The sequence below is a fragment of the Equus asinus genome, chromosome 8 (genome assembly GCF_041296235.1).
Source record: "Equus asinus isolate D_3611 breed Donkey chromosome 8, EquAss-T2T_v2, whole genome shotgun sequence".
Lineage (NCBI taxonomy): Eukaryota > Metazoa > Chordata > Mammalia > Perissodactyla > Equidae > Equus > Equus asinus.
Window position 1 is genome coordinate 70,457,267 of NC_091797.1, and position 20,258 is coordinate 70,477,524.

The 20,258-nt window shown below is 52.8% G+C and overlaps 1 protein-coding gene across 3 annotated transcripts in view; it reads right to left on the bottom strand.

Moving 5' to 3' along the window:
- Positions 1 to 13,727: 13,727 nt before the first annotated feature.
- Positions 13,728 to 20,258, bottom strand: part of ADGRD1 (adhesion G protein-coupled receptor D1) — a 144,422-nt gene continuing 137,891 nt past the window's right edge. For 2 of the 3 annotated variants that reach the window (XM_014858041.3, XM_044776080.2), the window contains 4 exons: positions 20,002 to 20,128; positions 18,659 to 18,700; positions 17,366 to 17,458; positions 13,728 to 16,034 (listed from right to left, as the gene is read on the bottom strand). In XM_014858041.3, coding sequence (XP_014713527.2) covers positions 15,939 to 16,034; positions 17,366 to 17,458; positions 18,659 to 18,700; positions 20,002 to 20,128 — 358 coding nt within the window. In that variant the 3' untranslated portion in view covers positions 13,728 to 15,938. Of the gene's footprint in view, positions 16,035 to 16,085; positions 16,564 to 17,365; positions 17,459 to 18,658; positions 18,701 to 20,001; positions 20,129 to 20,258 lie in introns of those variants that run through there. The other variant, XM_044776079.2, reaches the window with a different exon arrangement.

Sequence of the window (20,258 nt, forward strand, 5' to 3'; positions counted from 1 at the left end):
AGGTGCACTTGAGCTGGGCATCCCAGGAGCTGACTCTCCCAGGGGTGACAGCCACCCCACCTGCTGCTGCCCTGGGAGCCTCTGCCTGGGAGCGGGGCTGGGGCTGTACCTGTAGTTTAAGCTAATTTTAAATGAGGAGAGAGGGCCTGAGTCTTAGAGCCCTTGGTGCGCTGACGTATTTAGTTAGCTTTTAATAGCAGGGCTCCTTGGGGGGCATGTCCATATACTTATCGAAGGAAAAAATATATCATTATTTTGAAATACTTAATTTTTTTAGAGCAGTTTTAGGTCCACAGCAAAACTGAGGGGAAGGTACAGAGATTTCCCATGTACCCTCTCCCCTACACATCTGGAGGGCTCGATGCAGGAGCAGGGGCAGCTCATTATGCTGCTGATGTGGGGGGACAAATCCTCTCCCCTCTCCCGCTGATTTCTTGGTGAGACCCCTGCCGTGAAGACAGATTAACAAGAGAGAAACACACAGAAGTTTATTAACATGTCTCCCTCAAGTACACACGGGAGACACCAGGAAGATGAGAATCTCAGACTAAATACCATCCTCTAGGAGACGGGAGGGGGCGTGGGCTCAGGCAGAGGAATGATCTTGAGGACAGATGGCCGGGCCCTGGGAGGAACAGGCGGGAGGGGTGTTTGTGACGAGTCTTGACTGGGTGTGGGGTCCACTTCCAGTCTCCTCCCCTGGGACAGGCACGGACCTTCCTGGCTGAGGAAACTTCCAGGGGGACGGCTGACAATGAGCTCCCTCAGGAGGGTCTGTCTGCAGGCAGAAGAGGGAGCTCAGAGAAAGCCTCTCCCGCGCTTGCTGCATGTCAAGTGCCTTCAGCTCCAGGTGATGAACGTGCCCAGGCGACCTATTTGGGGGTCTGTGCTGCTGTCCTCACTGATGGATGAGACTTGGTCTGAAATGGGCTCCCCGGTAGGAGAAGGGTCCTGGACAGACCTGGAGATCTGCCTTTGCGACTATCTCCACGACCGGGGGCCTGGAAGGAGAACGCAGGTGGAACGTTCAGGGGAGCTGGTGTGGCTGTATTTGTCATTTCGCTGTGGTGAGCGGGACACTTGCCCGAGGATGGTCATGGGGAACAGATCACACCTGCCAGCAGGCTGCGGGGCGGGTGCCCAGTCCTGTGGGAGCGCTGGGCATGGGCTCCGGAACCTTCCCACAGCTCTGGTGGGATGGGGGTCCTGCAGGATCTTGCCCAGGTCCTGAGGGCGGGGACCACGGGGCACAGGCAGTGGGGAGCCGACTTTCCCACTCTGGGCGCCCCGGGCGGGTGCTCGCCTCCCCTCTCCCTCCTCTGGCGTCTGGACACTGGTTTCTGTGCCAGGTTCCTGGGTGACCTTCTCTTCCCCTCGGGGTTACAGGAACTCCTCTCAAGTGTGTGCGACAGTCTCCTTGCCAGCATTTCCGGGTTAATAACCCCAAGCTCAGCACACTGTTGGGCCTGGTCATTTATAACAGAGGGGACGCACGGGCTCCTTCACCAGCGGACCCTGTTGTGCTGTGACTCTGAAGCCTGCAGTCAGGGACCGTCCTTCCCACTGAGAGCAGTGCCTGTGACAGGCTGTTTAACGCTCCAGGCTAATAGGACAGTGTGAGGACAATCACTGTGCTTGTGGCTGCTCTGCCACCTATCAATTCCGTCGTGAGACACTGGCGCCACCAGATGCTCAGCACACAGGGGTGTGAACCGTGTGCACATGTGTGATGGAAGTTTTCAAAATTCTATGGAATTTGCTTGAGGTTGGATGACAACCAGGACATCCCTTTTGTCAAATTATGAAACTGAAACAACTTAGTGACAAGTCGGACGTCCTTTATTCAAGGGCAGACTCTCCATGTGTTGGGGAGTACAGAGCCTCATCACAGCAGAGCCGCCTCGTGGGGGCTTTGGGGCCAAAGTAGGTTTTATAGTTTTATAGCTTTATAATTTTCTTTTCCAAGACCATTTCGAGGAGGTTGATGTGCTGATTCTTCCCCAAGTTCGCTAAGCAAAGGGCAGCATTGGGCTCTGATGGCAGCTGATTAATTCTCGAGATTCTGGTTTGCAGTGGGGATGGCCTGGGGCCGACTCCCCCTGTCCCACCTCTCAGGACACTGGTGAGCGCTGCCCACACTCTCCGCTGGGCAGCTGCCCTCACCCTCTCACACGTCTTATTTCTATTCACCAACCAAGTCAGCCCCAGCCCAACACCTCAAGTACACACGTGGCCTCGGGGAGCAGCCTTCCGGTCTGTGCAAGCTTGAGGTGAGCTGCTTCTTACTTCCAGAAACACAGCCGTCTGTGTTCGAAACCTACTGCTGATCTAAAATTACCACGAACTCAGTGGCTTAGACAACACAGACTCCTCATCTCACAGCTCTGCAGGCCAGAAGTCAGACATGGGGCTCCTTGGGCTAAATTCAGGGTGTCTGCAGGCTGCGTCTCTCTCTCTGGAGGCTCCAGGGGAGGGTCTGCTTCCTCGCTCATGTGGGCTCTGGGCAGAATTCAGCTCCTGGCGGCTGTAGGACTGAGATCCCTGCTTCCTTCTGGCTGGAAGCTGAGGGCCTTCCCACCTTCTAGGGGCCACGTGTCTGCCATGGCTCACAGCTCCTTGCTCCATCTTCAGAGACAGCAATGGTGGTCGAGACCCTCTCATGTTTCACATCTCTCCTCTTCTTCCTTCTGTTGCTCTCTCTGACAAAGCTGGGAAGGGTTATCCTATTTTAAGGAGCCATGTGATTAGATTGACTCACCTGGGTAATCCAGGATGCTCTCCCCATCTCAAGGTCCATAATTTAATCACATCTGCAAAGCCCCTTTTCCATGTAGGGTAACACAGTCACAGGTTCTGGGATTAGCGGGTGGAGATCTTTGGGGCCATTATTCTGCCAGCCACACTGTCATGGACTTGAATCCAGGTTCTCCCACTCCGTGTCCCTGACCAGATGTTGTACTGTGATTTGCTGAACTGCTTGTCTGTCCACCTCGTCTGACTTGAGGGTCAAACCTTCTCAAGGTCAAGAATGGTCTCCAATTTCCAAAGGTCCATTCAGTGAACATGACTTGATGCCAAGTCCAATCTTCAGGACACCCCTGGGCAGGTGGTTACAGGACACAGTGGACCAGGAGAAGGGGCACTAGCGAGAGGTGCCCCCGTGAGGGGTGTCCACTGCTCCACACAGTCATGGCTGCCATGGGGGATGGGGCCCAGGGCTGCCTGAGAGCTGACTGCTCAAGAACGTCCAAGAATTTCAGGCAAAACTTTTCCATTTTTAAAGAATTTTAAAGCCCATGAATCCAAATTCTTTTAAGCACTGACCAGGTTAAGCAGACAACTTAGGCCTTCCCAGCAGGCGGCCCTCCAGTTTACAATCTCTGCCCCGGGAAATTGCTTGTTTAGCAAACCAGCCCAGAACCCCGTCACTGGGGCCACATTTCGAAGGTCAGATGTGTTCTGGCCACTCATGTCAGTGGTAAGCATGGAGTGGCTCTGGGTAAAGTCTGAATGTGATTCTGAATGTTTGCTTTATTTAATCTTTCCTAAATTTATCTCTACAGTGTTGTCCTTAAACATGTGTGTCATCTCTTAAATGCATTCAGTGCCAACAACTGCTAAAGATGTACATGTTTCTGAGCATTTACTGAATCAAGCAGCCGTGTGCCCCCCGCCCAGTCTACTGACCTGAGCGCAGGTCTACCGTGTTGAGCAGCACACTCTCTGAGCCTCAGATCCCCTGTTTAGAGATGGTGAGCTCTCCACTCAGAGGTGAGAACACTCTGCAGAAACGCTCTAGCTACGTTCATTAGTTTTGGAAAACCACAGAAGAAATGCCCCTGAGAGCCCAGGGGAGAGAGAAATGGACGACGAAGCTAGAATGAAATTCCACGTCTCTGAGATGAAGAGAAGACACTGAAGCACAAATAAATATATAAATAAGCGTTATGATCACTAAGATTGGAAATGATGTGAAGAGTAAACACATCAGGACCATTAAAGAGATGTGCCAGATGCAAATAAGAAAGAAGCCCCAACCTTGGCAGAAGAGGAAGTTGGAGGAAACGTGGGCTCCGGCTCTGAGCCCAGGAACCCAGGATCACGGGGTGGCAGCTGAACCTGTGCAGGAGGCGAGCTCAGCAGGGTCGTGAAGGCACCTTCGCCTGCTGTCCCGACTCCTGTCCTATGACAAGAGCTGCTCTGACTAACGCACACACAGGCCTGCAGCCGTCACACACCACCCCGCGTCTCAGTGGCTTAAAACCACTGTGCGTTTCTCACCCGCGCCTCACGTCCCTCCTGGACTGACAGCGGTGCTCCGTTCAGCACGGGCTCCAGGACGCAGGCTGCTGCGGCCAGTCACCACGCCACTGGGAGGGGGGTGCGGAAGAGCTCGAGGAGGAAGTCAGAAGTGCCTCGGGCCGCCTCGAGTCAGCAACCCCATCGTCCCAGGCGCTGAGACCAACTCCAAGACCCGGGCTCGCCCTGCACTGTGAGGCCCAGAGGAGGGGGCCTCAGGGGCAGACAGGGTCTGGGAGGGCTCCCCAGGGGTCTCAGGGGTGGACCGCCTTGCAGGTGAAGGGGAGCTGGGGGAAGGCCCAGCCTCCGACGTTTCTGGAGGTGCAGAGGTCTCAGTGCCCCGCAGGGCTCAGCCTGTGCCTTGGGTTCCTGCTTCTCCGCTGCTGGTGTGGATTCTCCCCAGCAGCACCGAGGGGGAACCACAGGGTCGTGGGGTCGAGGGGGGTGACAGGACGGACCTGTCACCGCGGGAGTGCACTCGCCTCCTCTGGACCCAGGACTGTGGGACGGTTGTGACCCCATCCCAGGCCTTCCTTCTGGAAGACGTCCTGCCAGTCTCTCATCTCCAAGTGTCGGCTAAGCTGCGGCAGACGGGCCCAGCCTCGCCCTGACATGCGGTGTTCACTGGTCCCTTCGGTCTGGAGTGTGGGTGACAGTACAGATCAGCACATGACAAACGGTGGCTACCTGTGACCCTGTGACCAGTTTCCAGAATTCATCCACGTCGATGTATGCAAAAATACATCCTCAAATATTTGATGTCCTTATAATGGCAATTATCCCCATATATACTCATAACGGCAAAAATCTCCCAAGTTCCTGACAACCTGGACTTGATTAAATAGGAACTTGGGCGTCCTGGGCACCGTCTGCTCCTTGTGCGGCTAAGGGAGAGGACACCCTTGTGCACGCGTCAGCCTGGCTCAGTCAGCCTCCTGGGTGCACCTGGGGACCACGGCCCCTCCTCAGGCCCCTCAGGGGACTCCTTCAGCCAGTGGACCACTCACGCTAGAGGTGAATGACTGACATCACTCAAATACAGTTACACTCAATTGGTACATCGTGCTGTTAAGAAAAAAACCACAAGAACAACAAAGTGAGTGTAGTATGAACCCATTTTCATGAAGACAGAACTCGAGCCCACGTAGGTGTGAACACACACCTTTCACACACAGGGAGGGGCCACGAAACGTTCCCCACACTTCTCCCAGGGCCACCAGGATGGGTGATTCTTTTCCTTCCTTTGACTCAGAAATAATTAACACATTTTCTACAATAATTATGTATTTTTATAATAAAAAAGGGTAACATATTAAAAAATGCTTCTAATCTTCCAAGCACAGTTGCGGGCACTCGAACACTTGGGGATGGATATACGAGATGATGGTGATAAATAATACTAATAAATATCACAAAGGAGAAAACTGCAGACCCCAAAGAGCAATTTTAACCCTGAAGTTGATGAGAGTTGGAAATTAATTTAAATAAATTTGTATACCTGGAGTCTAATATTCACTGGCTAATTTTTTCCCCTGTAAAGTTGCTAAAGAAATTGCTGTTTAAAAATTAATAAATGTACACTTAAATAAATAGATGAGCTCCCTAAACCTTGATTCACTGTTAAAAAAAATGCCGTGTGACATTCCACTCATGAAGCAGAAGAAACCTTTAAGCCAGGAAGACAGCACAGGCAAGGCCGAGGGTCTGAGGAGTCACCACACGGCCAGGTGGCCCCAGGTGGCTCTGTGCAGGGCAGCGGGGTGACAAGGACTGAGGACTGTAGACCCCCAGAGAGAGGCTGCGGTGACAGCTCCTCCAGTCCAGCCCCCTGAGCCAGGACCTGCACCGCCCCTGTCAGCATTGACAGTGAGTGTCTGCGTGGGACGCAGAGGGAGGATGGGAGGGGGTAGAGGGGAGGGACCCTCTGATGTCGCTCAGCCTGCTCCGTGAAGGGGGCTCACGTCCTCAGGACAAGTGGTCAGTCGGGCTCCCGGGCTGCAGCTGCCAGTTTCTGACCAATCTTTGGACGAGAGAAGGGATCTGAAAACCCAGCAGATGGCTGATGAAACCTACCTCACAGGCTAACAAAGCATGAATGGAAACTGTTTACTCCTCCTCTGGATCCTTCCTGGGCCTCTGATAGCACAACAATGCCCTGATTTCCTGCTGTGGAATGAAGCCTGCAGGGCAGCCAGGTGAAGAGTAGTGCAGGGGCCCCTAGGCCCTTTGAGCATTGAGAGGCCTCACTTCCCACCCGGCCCATCCTCCTTCAGGCCTCTCTGCTGACTGCTTCTCTCCGGGGGCTCCTCTTGTGGGCAGGAGCAGAGCAGGAACTGCCCTGGGGGGACCCCAGCAGGTAGGTGAGTTCTAAGCTCCTGCTACCCCAGCTGTGGTCGGGGGACCTGCACCCTGGCATCCCCTGGGAGCCTGTTGGAAATGCAGAATCCAAGGCCTCAGCCAGGCCTAGGAATCAGCATATGCCATGTAACCAGCCCCAGGAGACTCATGAGCACGGTGCACTCTGAGGAGCTCAGGGCTCAGCCACAGCCAGTGGGCAGCTGTCTCTCCAGTCAGCACAGCACAGAGAGGGAGAAATGCCCCTGTTGTGACTGCATCGAATAGGGTGAGAGTCAGCTGTGAGCAACTGGAAACCACAATCCACAGGAACTTGGAGAAGACAGAGGTTTACTTCTCTCACAAAAACAGAGCACAGAGAAGTGTAGTGCAGGGCTGGCTTGATGGTTCAGTCATAAGGGAAGGAGGCTCCTCTATCTTGTTTCTAGGACGTCCTCAATATCTGATCCTTCCTTATGTTCCAAAATGGCCGCTTGAGCTCCAGCCCTCACATCTACATTCCAGCTGCACAGGGCAGGCAAGCCACTGTCCTTACCCAACTCTACTCTCCAGACCTTCTCCAGTCACCTCCAAGCTTGGGGACCAGCTTTGCACAAAGCCATGGCAGCTTCGCCTGCATCCTGGGATGAGCCCTGGGGAAGTCAAAGTAATCCTCCCAGCAGGGCCAGGCATGAGCATTCTGGCTGCCCTGCGCTCCTCACCCGCCCCCCCATGGAAAAAGCCTGTCCGGCATCCATCTATAGGACCCACCAGGGAGAGGAGAGAGAAAGTCGGTACTCTTAGGAAAAAAAATCTCTCAAAACCCAGGAGATCTGTCAAACCAGGAATCGAACAGAGAGACAGATCTGTTTGCAATCTGACTGACAAGCTCAGCTTGTTCACCTGACAGAAGGCAAGCAGATGCCAAGATATGCGAACGTCAGAAAAAGAAGAGAGAGACTGGGCCAGATGGAACATTGAAATAATAATGGCTGAGAACTTTCCGAGATTAATGACAAACACCAAACCACAGATTCAGGAAGCTCAGAGGGTAAAAACAAAAAAGAAAGACAACCAAGAAATATCACATTAAAGTTGTACAAACCAGAGACAAAAAGAAAAGGTTGAAATTAGCCAGAGAAAAAACCACCTTGCCTAAGAAGCAAGAGCAAGAATTACAGCAGACTTCTCATCCCAACCACACAGCAGAGTCAAACATTCAAATTGTTGAAAGAAAAATCTCATCAACCTAAAGTTTATATAATATCCAGCAAAATTATCCTTTACAGGTGAAGGAGAATAAAGACACATCAGAGAAACAAAGCTGAGGGACATCATGACCAACAGATCTGCCGCAAGAACCGTTAAAGAAATTCTTCAGAGAGGAAGAAAGCGACACGGGCATAAATCTGCATATACCTGAAGAATGGAAGAGGCTCAGAGAAGAAATAGTGAAGGTGGAATAAAATCTTTTCTTTTTTTGTTCTTAGTTGTTCTAAAAAAATGGCTGTTTAATTCCAGCAACAATGCATGAGATGACTCTACCATATGGACGAGTGCAATGAATGACAACGAGGCCGTAACGACGGAACTAGGATTCAAGGTCATGGGCGCCTGCAGAGCCCGTGCTATGCCCTATGTGAAGGTGCATTGCGATTAAACTCTATATTGCAAACTCTAGGGCAATCACTTAAAAAAAAATCAGTTAACACAACACATATTGAAATCTGAAAGCCAATCAGTCTGAATTCTACCAACCATTTAAAGAAGAAATTAGACCTGTTCTAAAGATCTAAATAAATGGATAGATACTCCATATTCATGAGTTGAAAGATTCAATATTGTTAAGAAATCAACTGTTCTAGATTGATCTATAGATTCATCGCAAATATCAATCAATATCCCAGCAAACTATTTGTAGATATTGACAAGTTGATTCTAAAATTTATATGGAAAGGCAAAATATCTAGAATAGTCTACACAACACTGAAGGAGAAGAGCAAAGTCTGGGGACTCCCACGTCCCAATTTCAAGACTTACTATAAAGCCATAGGAGTCAAGATAGTGTGGTGTTGGAAGAAAAAAACAGACACGTAGATCACTGGAACAGGACAGATCCCAGAATGAGAACCTGCAAATACAGTCAACTGAACTTTGACGAAGGAGCCACCACAATTCAACAGTGAAAGGACAGCCCCTCAATAAATGTGGCTGAGGCAATGGGACATCCATAAGAATAGCCACAGGCAAAAAGAATGAGTCTTGACTTAAACCTGAAACATTATACAAAATTTAATTTTAAAAGGATCATATATTTAAATTTAAAGCTAAAACTATAACATCTTTAGAAGAAAATATATGGGGAAATCTTTTCAATGTAGAATTCATTGCAGATTTCTTAGACATGACACCAACAGTATGACTGACAACAGAAGAAATACACTGAATTTCCCGAAAGTGAGACATTTGCTCTGGAGTGACATCATCATCATGGCTGACTGAGGTTTCTACCGTCTTCCCTCCAAAGACGCCAATGTAGACAATGAGCTCTGGATGAGAGGGCCTGTGCAGGAGTCCAGCAGAGAAGCTCCAACACACCGTGGGAGCAAAACAACCTGAAGTTGGGTGCACTGAGAAGGGTGAGAGGCCAGCTCACGTTCCCCAGAGAAGCACAGCTCAGGGCCAGGAGAGACCTTCCCGGCCTGAGGTTCCTCCCATGGGGTAAAGTGAGAGCATGTGAGGCTCGCCTGGCTTCCCCAGTGGGGTGGATGCTGCCAGAGACCGAGATCTTTCTCATCCCATCCAGGATACTGAGGGTGCTGCATGACCAGTGCGGGAGCAGCTGGGAGAACAGCAGCCAGGGCTCTCTGAGGACAACACAAGGTCACAGTCCTACTAACTGGGGTGCAGACTCCATCAGGAAGCTGGACCATGATCTTGCAAACTGGCCCACAGGAGCCCCCAAGACTCTGTGCATCTCACCCACACACACAGCCTCCCCTCCCCGTGGCCAGTCCCCTGTGTGCGCTCCTGAGGGCAGTGGGAGCGAGCCTTGAAAGATGACCAGTGAGCATATGCACAAAGCTGGCCGACTCCAGGCGTAGGAGAAACCACATACATCCGAGCGATAGGCACCACCTAGGGAAAGCTGGGGGAGGCTGTCTGTACTCGGTCCGCTGCTTTGCAGGATCCATGGAAGGCGGATGAGCTTAAGGATTCTGCCACAACACGGAAGAGGAAGTGTGGAGCAGGTGCACCCATAGAAAGGCCTGAGGAAGCCTCGGAATCCTGAGCAGGCCTGAGAGAAGGCATTCACACACAAAGATAAAGGAGTCAAGGAAATAATCAGAAATGAAAGAGGAGACACTACCACTGACACCACGAAAAGACTAGAATCTTAAGAGAGTATGTCATATAATTATATGACAACAAATTGGAAAACCTGGAGGAAATGCATACATTCCTAGAAACATACAACCTGCCAAGACTGAATCATGAAGGGACAGAAAATCTGAAGAGACCAACAGAGAGTAATGGGACCAAATCAGGATCACATGGCTCACTGGTGAGTTTTATCAAACATAAAAAAAACTGACACCAATCCTTCAAACTCTTCTAACACACTGAAAAGGAGGGAACCCTCCCAAACTCACCTTACAAACTAGCATTACCCTGACACCAGAGCCAGACAAGGACACCACAGGAAAAGAAAACTACAGGCCAATACGCCTGATGAACACAGATGCAAAAATCCTCAACAAAATACTAGCAAACCGCCTCCAACAACACATTAAAAGGATCATACACCACGATGAAGTGGGATTCATTCCTGGGATGCACGGATGGTTCAACATCTGCAAATCAGTCAATGTGATGCACCACGTTAACAGAATGAAAGACAAAACCATATGATCGTCTCAGTAGATGCAGAAAAAACATTTCACAAAATTCAATATCCTCTCGTGATTTAAAAAAAAAAACCTCTCAATATAATAAAGGTCATATATGACAAGCCCACAGCTAACATCATACTCAATGGAGGAAAACTGAAAGCTTTTCCTCCAAGATCAAGAACAAGACAAGGATGCCCACTCTCACCACTCCTATTCAACATGGTACTGGAAGTCCTAGCAAGAACAATCAGGCAAGAAAAGGCATTCAAATCAGAAAGGAAGAAGTGAAATTATCTCTATTTGCAGATGCCATGATCTTGTATGGAGAAAACCCTAAAGATTCCACCAAAAAACTGTTAGAACTAATAAAGGAATTCAGCAAAGTTGCAGGATACAAAATCTGCATCAGTGAATGAATGGATGAAGAAAAGGTGGTAAATACACACAGCAGATACATGTACACTCTACAATGGGATATTATTTAGCCGTGAGAAAGAAGGAAAGCCTGCCATTTCAGACAATACGGATGAACCTCGAGGGAATTATGCTACGTGAAATAAGTCAGGCAGAGAAAGACAAATACTGTATGATCTCACTTGTATGAAGAATCTAAAAAGGCCAAACTCAGGAACAGACAGCAGAGTGGCGGTCGCCAGAGGCGGGGCTGGGGGGGGGGGGGGTGGGTGAAAAGGGTGAAGGGGGTGAAAAGGTACCAACTCCCAGTTATAAAATAAGTAAGTATCACAAGAAAATAAATTCTGTAACTATACATGGCGATGGATGTTAACCAGACATTTGGGTGACCACTTGGCAATATATACAAATATCGGATCACTATGTTGTACACCTAAAACTACTATAATGCTGTGAGTCAATTATACCTTAATAAAAATAAATAAATAAAATTTTAAAAAAAGAAAGTAGAGAACTGGCCAACGACATGAACTGAACACCAGCTCTATCTCCCCTCAGCCCAGCGCTCACACCCAAACTCCCTGAACATGGTGAGAAATATTTAAGAGGCCTAATCAAGCCCAGAAAAAGAATGACCTCCACGTGTGGACCCCAAGTTCTGAGGACTCTCTGCAGGAAAGAAGACACTAGAAGACGCCCTGACAGGTGGGGCTGCAGCTGGGGCTCTGACAGGAGGCAGCAGGGACCAGGCAGGCATCTGGGGATCCACCGTGGAGCGGCCTGTCAGTGGCCCCCAGGTCCTGGCCCCACAACTGGGCTCAGGCCTCGTAGATGACGGAAGAGGGACAGCCCTGCACCCCACCTCCTCTGACATCGCAGGAGTGAGCAGGATCCAGGGCCCAGGGGCTGACCGAGCTCTCCAAGTCACACCGGACACCTGGGAGTGACCGAGGCTTTTCCACAGAGCAACCGCAGCAGTGATGATGCGCAGGCTGTGCCAGCGGTCTGCGGGAAGGGGGTCCCGGCCCGTCACTGCGGGCTCGGGAGGACAGCCTCCTGACTCACCAAAGTCCGTTCCTCATCAACCGAGGGGAACGTGCGTGAGACGAACTCAAAGCACAGGAAGTGAGAAAACGCCGTAAATAAATGCTTCCCTATCTATTCAGAATTTTCAGCCCCCTTCTGAGAGAAAGAAGAGAAAAAGTAAAGATGCGTATGAAAAACCGCTCAATCTCAGTACCGATCAAAGAAGTGCAAATTATGACAGTTTCACATATATTAAATAGGTAATAAAAATACTAATAACACTCTTTGCTGGTAAAATTTTTGAAAAGCAAGACTATCAGTGAGCTCTCACTGGCAGTGGGAATGGACCCAGTAGCCATTTTGGCAGCAATTTGGCAAAATGTTTCAACAGTCATGGAATTATTTACACTTTCTAGATGCAGAAACCCAGTTTTCAAATTTTAAATGGGAAAATAATCAATGCAAGGAAAAAAGCCAAAAGCAGGAAGACAAAAAAGACATCAATACCTATTGATTGATCATCCCATATTGGATAGAGCCCAGATTAGATAGATAGATAGACAGACAGACAGATAGACAGATAGGTGATTGATAGAGATGAAAATAAGAATAAGAAGTTTTCACATATTGAGGTATATGGGGAAGCGATTCTGGTTTAAATCTGATTCGGGCTGGAACTTGTTTTTCCCGCAGCAGCCTGACTTACGGCCCCCAGACCGTGCATCGTACATGTGCTTCAAACGTTCTCCCAGAGCACGGAGTGCACGCTTTAAAGATAAGGATGAATAGCTTCCTTTCTCTGACGCGGATACCAGTGCCTCTTTGAAGATTAGCTTTTCTTCCCAGAGAACCAAGGTCAAGCTGACCTGCTGTGCATGTGCTAAACTGCTGCAAAGCCTCTCCCTCGACTTTGGGAAACAAGTGCATTCCCGTCACGCTTGCTCTATGTTCTCCGCTCTGAAATGGTGTATAACCGTGCTGTTGACCACACTTCTCCAGACCGCTTTCTTCCCTGGGGGAGGGCGCGCTTCCAGGCTAGTCCTCAAATTAGCTCATTAAATATCTTTCTTATCTGTAGATTGTTGTTATTTGTGTTGACAATAGTATAGATATAAAATATTAAAATATGTATACAGTATGTATATCAATAAAATATATATTATATATATTATATATATATATATATACACAGGAGCATAGAAATCATCTAATTGCAAAATTGTGGAAGGTTTCAGTAAAATACACACAACTGCATGTTTTATGTATACACATTATAGTTACAATTATGAGCAATAGATGCAACACGGAAACGGCTTAGGCGCGTGCACTAGGTTTCCCAGCAGACGGCTGCACAGCAGGGATGGGGTAGGAGCACGCCAGTCACGGCCGCCCGTGTACAGGACGCAGGAGCAAATGAACGAATACAGCTGGGGCAGGGCGTGTGAGTGAACCTCCTGTCACCTCCTGGGAACAAGCTTCAGTGTAGACAGATGTAGACAAATCCTCTTCCTGTCCCTTCTCCACATGCCTGCGGGCCCAGGCCCCCACCCCCAGCCCCGAGAGGGAGGCTCCTGCCAGGGTGGGGCTCATCCACCAGGTGTCCCCAGGCGAGACCGTGCTGGGAGCAGAGCAGGCACCAGTAAATGTGTGTGGAGGAATCCAGGCTGGGATTCCTTCAGGAATTCTTTAGGTTTGATCAGGAGACTCGTGGTCCTGCTTGCCTCCCACTAGCAGAAGACTTTAAAGACTACACTTTATTTTAAGGACATTAAGATTTTATTTCATAAAAATCACAACAATTTTCACTACTTAGTGGCATTCATCATCTCTCCTGGGCCAGAAACTCCTTTAAACACACAATCCTTTCCCATTTCTCATCTTTGGCCAATTTTGTGTCAATAATCAAGTACTGCAGAAGCCAAAATACACAGCCCATAAATAAAGTGCGCGACGGGCATTCACAAGAAATACAGAGTTCGTCCCTCACTTCCTGTGATGTATCAGCTATTACCGTGAGTATGCTGAGAGTTAAAGAGGAAGAATTCCGTCTAAACTAAAGATAGTTCCTTCCTCGATTTGCTTCACCAGAAACTAAATAAGAAAAACATCCAAGTGTAACTGTTAGGGATACAGTGTTCTCACTTCTACGAGCTCGTGGGCAGGACAAGGGTCTGGGCTGTGTGACGAGTGGTCTGATTTCTGGGATCACAAGGACAAGCCTGGGCAGGCTGGGCACACACGCACTGTCCACCACACAGGGTCTGGGCAGTGGTCTCCGCTCACATCAGCCAGTTTACCCCACAGCACGTCCGGGGGCCGCACGGCAGGCAAACGGCCTCGTCACCCGTGCTGAGTCGGCCGGTGCACTTGGGACCTCGCCTCGGTGGAGGAACAAGGTGATCCCCTGGGCATGCTGCTCGGTCGGACCCCTCCCCACAGTGGGGGTCGCCTGTGGTGACCATTACACTCATTGCCATCGGGGGTGGGTTGCATTAAGCAGGTACCCGATGAAGAAGCAAAAGGCCCACAGAGCTACGCAAACAACTCTCTGAAACAGCAGGTGCGTGGAGGGGGTGGGGGTGCTTAATGCTACGTGGTCACAGTGTTAAAGGAGGATTTTCCAGTATCAAAAACAGGTTTGAGTTGACCCACACATCTCACATCACACCATCACAGTACGATCTCTCTCGGCCTGTTTCCCAAATTTCCACGGCGTTCAGCTCACATCCACAATCACAAACCTTGTGTTCCACAGGATCCTGCCAGACGCGGAGCCGAAACAGTGAATCCATTTCCTAAGGGCTGAGTCCGAGTCCATAAATTAGCTCAGAAGACACAGCCATTGCCAGGCCTCCCCGTCAGGCAGGACGTGAGTCCCATCCCTCCCTCAGGGCTGTTGGCCACACGGGACGCAGGCAGCCTCCGTTCAGTGTGGTCAGAGGCCGGGCCCTCTGCGGCGACATGAGCTGCCGTGCTGGCGCCCATCCCTGTGATCCGCTTGTCAGAAACCCAGCGGAGGCTGCAGGTGACGAGGAAAGGACTCTGGGGGAAGTCAGGCCTCGGGCACTGAGACGTCTAGGCAGGGAAACCCAGCTGCGGGCGGCAGTCAGCTCCGGGGCTGCTGGGAACACAGGAGGAGGCTCAGGTGCCAGAAAAGGGGGTGTCTGAAGGCCAACTGAGTCTGAGGAGTCAAGACTTGAGGACCGGCCACGAGGCCCCCCCAGGCAGTGGCACCGTCAGGTGGCCTCCAGGCCCAGCTGCTGCATGTGGCCCCACCACCTCTCCTCCTGGGCGAGGCATCCGCCACCACAGGGCCAGAGCAGCCAGTGTCTGCAGCCCAGCATCACGGAGGCACCACAGAGACCACAGAACCAGACCGCGGGGTTGGCCACGTGGCCTCACCCTGTGCAGAGACCCGCACAGCAGCTGGCGCCTGGCTGCCGGGGACTTGTTGTTGGGTGAAGTCAGCAGGTTGAAAACATGCCCCAGCTCTTCCCCACGCGCCCCCATCTGCCTCTGCTGACCCTGCAGGGTGCAGAGGACCGTGACCTCCCCTGCAGGGCCCGCCTCTTTGGTCCTGAGGCCCCAGCGTGGTGCAGAGGCTGAGCTGCAGCCCCGGGGCCCATGAGCTCAGGTGTCGTGAGTCTGAGGCTCTACAAGTGCAGGATGAAGGGAGGTTCAAGCGCACATCACAGGGGCCACTGAGCATTCAGGGTGCCTGGAGGGCAGGCACTCAGCCCACAGGAGGACTCAAGCCAGGAGGTCTGCCCATCGCTGTGTGTCAGGCTGCAGGCTGAGCAGTGGGCACTGTCACACAGGGAGGGTCACAGGTGAGGACGCTGGCGGGGGGTCGGGACACCCATGTCCAGACAGCCATGAGGAGAGGGTCCCACTGGGGAAGGCAGATTGCTCCTTGTGTTTTGTTTGTGGGGTGGGGGTGTTCCGAGGGCAGGCGGGTCAGCGGCTCTCTGCTCACACGGCGGACAGGTCCACACGGTGGGTGGACTGGCTGCTCTTGTCCCAGGGGCTGAGCTTGGTGGAGGCCGTGCCTGGCCGGGTCCCGTTCATCTGCAACCACAGAGCAGTGAGGACCCCGCCCCGAGATCAGAGACCCAAACCCTACATGGGTGCGGAAAGCATGGGGCCAGAAAGCCGTGTGGGGACACTCCCCTGAGAAACGAGGATCCTGGACCCGAGCAGGCACTGCCCTCCCCTGCTCTGCGCTGAGCCCCCTCCACCGTCTCTTCCAGGCTCTGGGCACACTCATTCATCCATCTATCCTTCTATTCATCCATCCACTCACTCGTTCACCTGTCCCTCTGCACATTCCCACATTCCCTCCACGCCTGTCACTGAGCACACTGTGCACTGGGTACTGGTCATGCAGGCTCATGCAGTGAACAAAGCCAACAGCTCCTTGGCCCCAGGGCCCTCTTGTCCCTGTGATGTAAACAGTGTTTCCATCCCAGGGGGACGGCAGACAGTGGTCACTGCAGAGAGTGGCAGGAGCATGACTCTGAAGTGGCAGGGTCCAGGGGGACACGGAGAACTGCTGTCCAGGAAGGACTTCCCGAGGATGCAACATCTGCGTGAGGACCTAAATGATGGGAGGAGGCAGTGGTGCGGGGAGAGCACAGGTACCATCTGCGCCAGGCTGCTGGGGGCCTGCCTGGGGGTCTGAGGGACAGACTGATGACCACGCGCCACAGGAGGAAGGTGAATCAAGTCGGGCACTAAGATGACAGGCCTGTTTAGACCCCAAGCACGGAGTGTGGAGACCCGATTTCTCAGGTGCCCGTAGAAGGAGACCCGGCATGGAGGACAAGTTGGAGGCAGGGCTGGGCCTGGTGACTGTGCCTCCATGGGACCCATCAGAGGTCCAGCGTCTGCCTCGCTGTCAACTGATCTGTACGTCCCTCCGTCTCCCTAAGTCAACAAAGAAGTGTTGCCCCTGGAAACGGGGCAGGAGAGAGGGCTGTGGATTTTATCAGGACAGAGGACCCTGCTGGGCAGACAGCCTGTAGCCTCCATCAGGCATGAGAGGGCTGGACAGGAAGCCAGCACGCAGCCTCGCCTTCCCCACCCAAGCTGGGCAGCTGCCTGCACGACACTGAGCTGCAGGGGCTGCAGCCTGGGGAGGAAGGGGGGGCCAAGGCTCGGGGTTCAGAGACCGGGCCCCAGCACCGCGGGCACCACGTCCTTGCTGAGGCAGAGGCTGCGGGCTGCTCAGCAAGGCCGGAAGGCAACTCCACGGCCAGGGGCTGACGAGGGCTGGCTCTCCAGGTAACAACTGACAACAGAGACCCCGAGCGCTCGAGCGCTCGGGCCAAGGATGCAAGGCATTCAGAATAGGATCAGCTGGCGCAGACAGGGGAACCTAGACAGCACACCACACTCACGATGTCAGAGCTGAAGGGCTTCACGTTGGCGCTGCGGGAGGAGCTGCTCGTGAGGGACCAGACCTTGGTTTTGTGCTTGAAGGCAGCTCTCACCTTCGGAGGCAGAACAGAGGGCTCATTAGAAGCAATTTCAGAGGTTGAAATGTTAACAATCAGAGGTCATTCTAAAAGGTGTCTAGGAATCTGTGCTGATAGAAGGCCCCAGGACACTGGGCGCAGGGCAAGGACAAGATTTGGACACATCAGATTCAAACAGGGTCATGATTCATTTGGCAGACAGACTGCGTCCCCGCCACCGTCCCGGCCCCGGCTGGGGAGAGAGGGATCTGGAGGATGGGCTTTGTTGGCTTCCCCACAGTTCTGGATGGGAGACGGGACACAGTCGGCAGTGAAGGGTGCAGAGGGAGAGTGTGTGACAGCGGCGGGGCCAATATGGAGGAGTAAACCAACTAACGCACAGGTGGGGCAGGCCACGCGCGGGCTGAGGCCCATCCCCTCTCCACCGTGGACATCAGGCTCGGGCCCTGCCTGGGCTGCTCCGGGGTCTTTGCCATCATGTGACCCCTCCTCCCCTGGCCACCCCACCTCCTTCCTCCCTGCCTACCTCTCCTTGTGCAAAGGGACGGCTCTAATCAAAAGCTCCTGCCTGTTCCCATCTCTACTGTGGAGGCATTTCCCCTCAACCGCAGCCTGGCAGGGCTCAAACGTCAACCCCCAACTCCAGGGAGCACTTCCTCCCACAGGACGGCAGGTGCTGAGGGGCAGGGCTGTGTCCAGAGCAGCCTCCACCCTCCCCATGGTCAAGCACATGGCAGGTACATCGCCCCAGGCTGCACAGAGGGGAACAAGCCGGCCCCAGCTGCCCCGGTGCCCCGGAGGGCCAAGTTACAATAGTCCCCTCTGCAACCCCTGCAGCAGGAGATCTTTCTTATAGTGCAAGATGGATTCCCTAAGCCCTCTGGGGGGACCGCTGGGAGCACACCCACATCTTACTCTCCCTAACATGCCAGACACCAGAAAGGTCCTGCTCTCCATCTCTCCTTGTCCTCTGCGCAGACAGCAGTGCCCACAAGACATCAGAGAGGGAAGATGCTTGGAGGTTGCCTAGCAACCAGGAAGAGTGAGAAAGGGCTGCAGGGGAGCATCCCCCCCGGGCGCAGCTTGTCCCCAGTACCAAGGCTTATCTGGGGCCACGCTCCTGACACCAGCCTGACAGGGCAGCACCACTCCTGTCTCTGCCCTTTCAGAAATGGAAAACCAGCTTCGTGTGGTCAGGAAGGAGAGCAGCCGTACCTCAGAATTCAGGAGACAATGGAAGAGGAAGATGAAAAATCCCTGGGAAGGAAGGGGAGGAAAACACAGAATTAGAGCCACTTGCATTTCGTGACACAAACTTTCTAAGGGTCCTCTCCAACGCCACACGTGGGCTCTGAGAGTGGACGGTGTGGTGCACTGCCAGGGAGCTTGCGAGTGAGCTGAGGATGAGGATGGAGAGGGGTCCGGCATGCCCCCCTCTAGTCCAACTACATGCAGGCAGCCACTGCTGCCAGGGTGCGGAGGTGGCAGGGCTGCGGGAAAACATACAAAGACAAGTGGGCTCCCAGCCGGCTAACCCAGGAGAGGAGCAAAGTGCTGGGGATGGACAGAGGGGAGGACACTAGACTGTCACCTAATTTGAGCCTTGGTGTCCTCATCTGCAGACTGAGAATGATGACAACAATAAGAGACACGAGAATGAGGATGTCACCAAACATGCGTCAGGCACTAGGCAAACTTCGTGTGAGTTATCTCATTTAGTGCTAAAAGTAGCCTCGCGAAGTGGGGCCTGTGACTGCTCCCACGTTATGGACGAGGAAACTGGGACACAGAACAAACGAGGAGCCCCAGGGTCTGCAGCGTGTGAGGGCTGCAGCCAGGACAACTACCACACCTCACGATAAACCACCAGAGGGAAACTGCGCAGAAGCTTTTGACAAACCAGAAGCCTGGCCCACCCCGTAAGACCCGGTCCTCCGTCACGAAGACCCACAGGCAGCAAGGACAGCACGGCAGGGCTGGGGTGGGCTGTGGTGACACTCGCCAGGATTCAGCCTTAGGCTTGGCTATGTGGGCTGTCTACGGTGATGGGCACCCACCTCCGCCCTCCCTTTGGGGGGCTCGTGGGTCTGGGGACCCAGACTCTGGGCACCTCACATCTCCGGTTTCCAGGCTGGCAACCCTTCTGGGCCCCTCCCCGCAGAGGGCATACACCAGCTCAGAACCTCAGGCACCCCCATCACCACCTCTCCACACCCGGCACTCTCAGGAGCTGCCCACATACTGACCACCTTCCCTCTCAGGCCTGGACGTGCCTCCTGCAGACACAGGCCAGGAGGACGAGGCAGCCCTGCTGTGAACGGGGTCACCATCCTAAGGCCCTGTCTGCCCAGAGACCTGGTGTGGCTGGATCCATGGATCCATGCCTCTGTCCTCGGGCCTTGGCGACACCCCCATGCTATGGGCTCACCAGGTGTGTGCTGGTAACAGAGAGGGGGTCTCCCTCCAGCCCTTGTGTGTCAATCTGCTCCTTGCACATCCACTCACAAGCTCACAGCCCACCTCACAACTCGCCCACGTGCCAGCGCCATGGCTCTCACCTGGAAGGAGTTGAGAATGGCAAACACGTACTGGAAGGCCACGGCCTGCTGGTTGACAGCAAGCACGCCAAAGACCCACGAGGTTCCCAGGATGGGCAGCAGCACGGCCACAGCTTTTGCTGTCAACCTGAAAGAGAAATGGGGATGGCCACTCTGGGTGGTGGGAGGACAAGGGTGGGTCCAGAGGCCCGGGCTCTGGATGCGAGGCTTCTGAGGGGAGCAGACATAGGCCCTGCTGGGAGCGAGTCAGGGCTCCC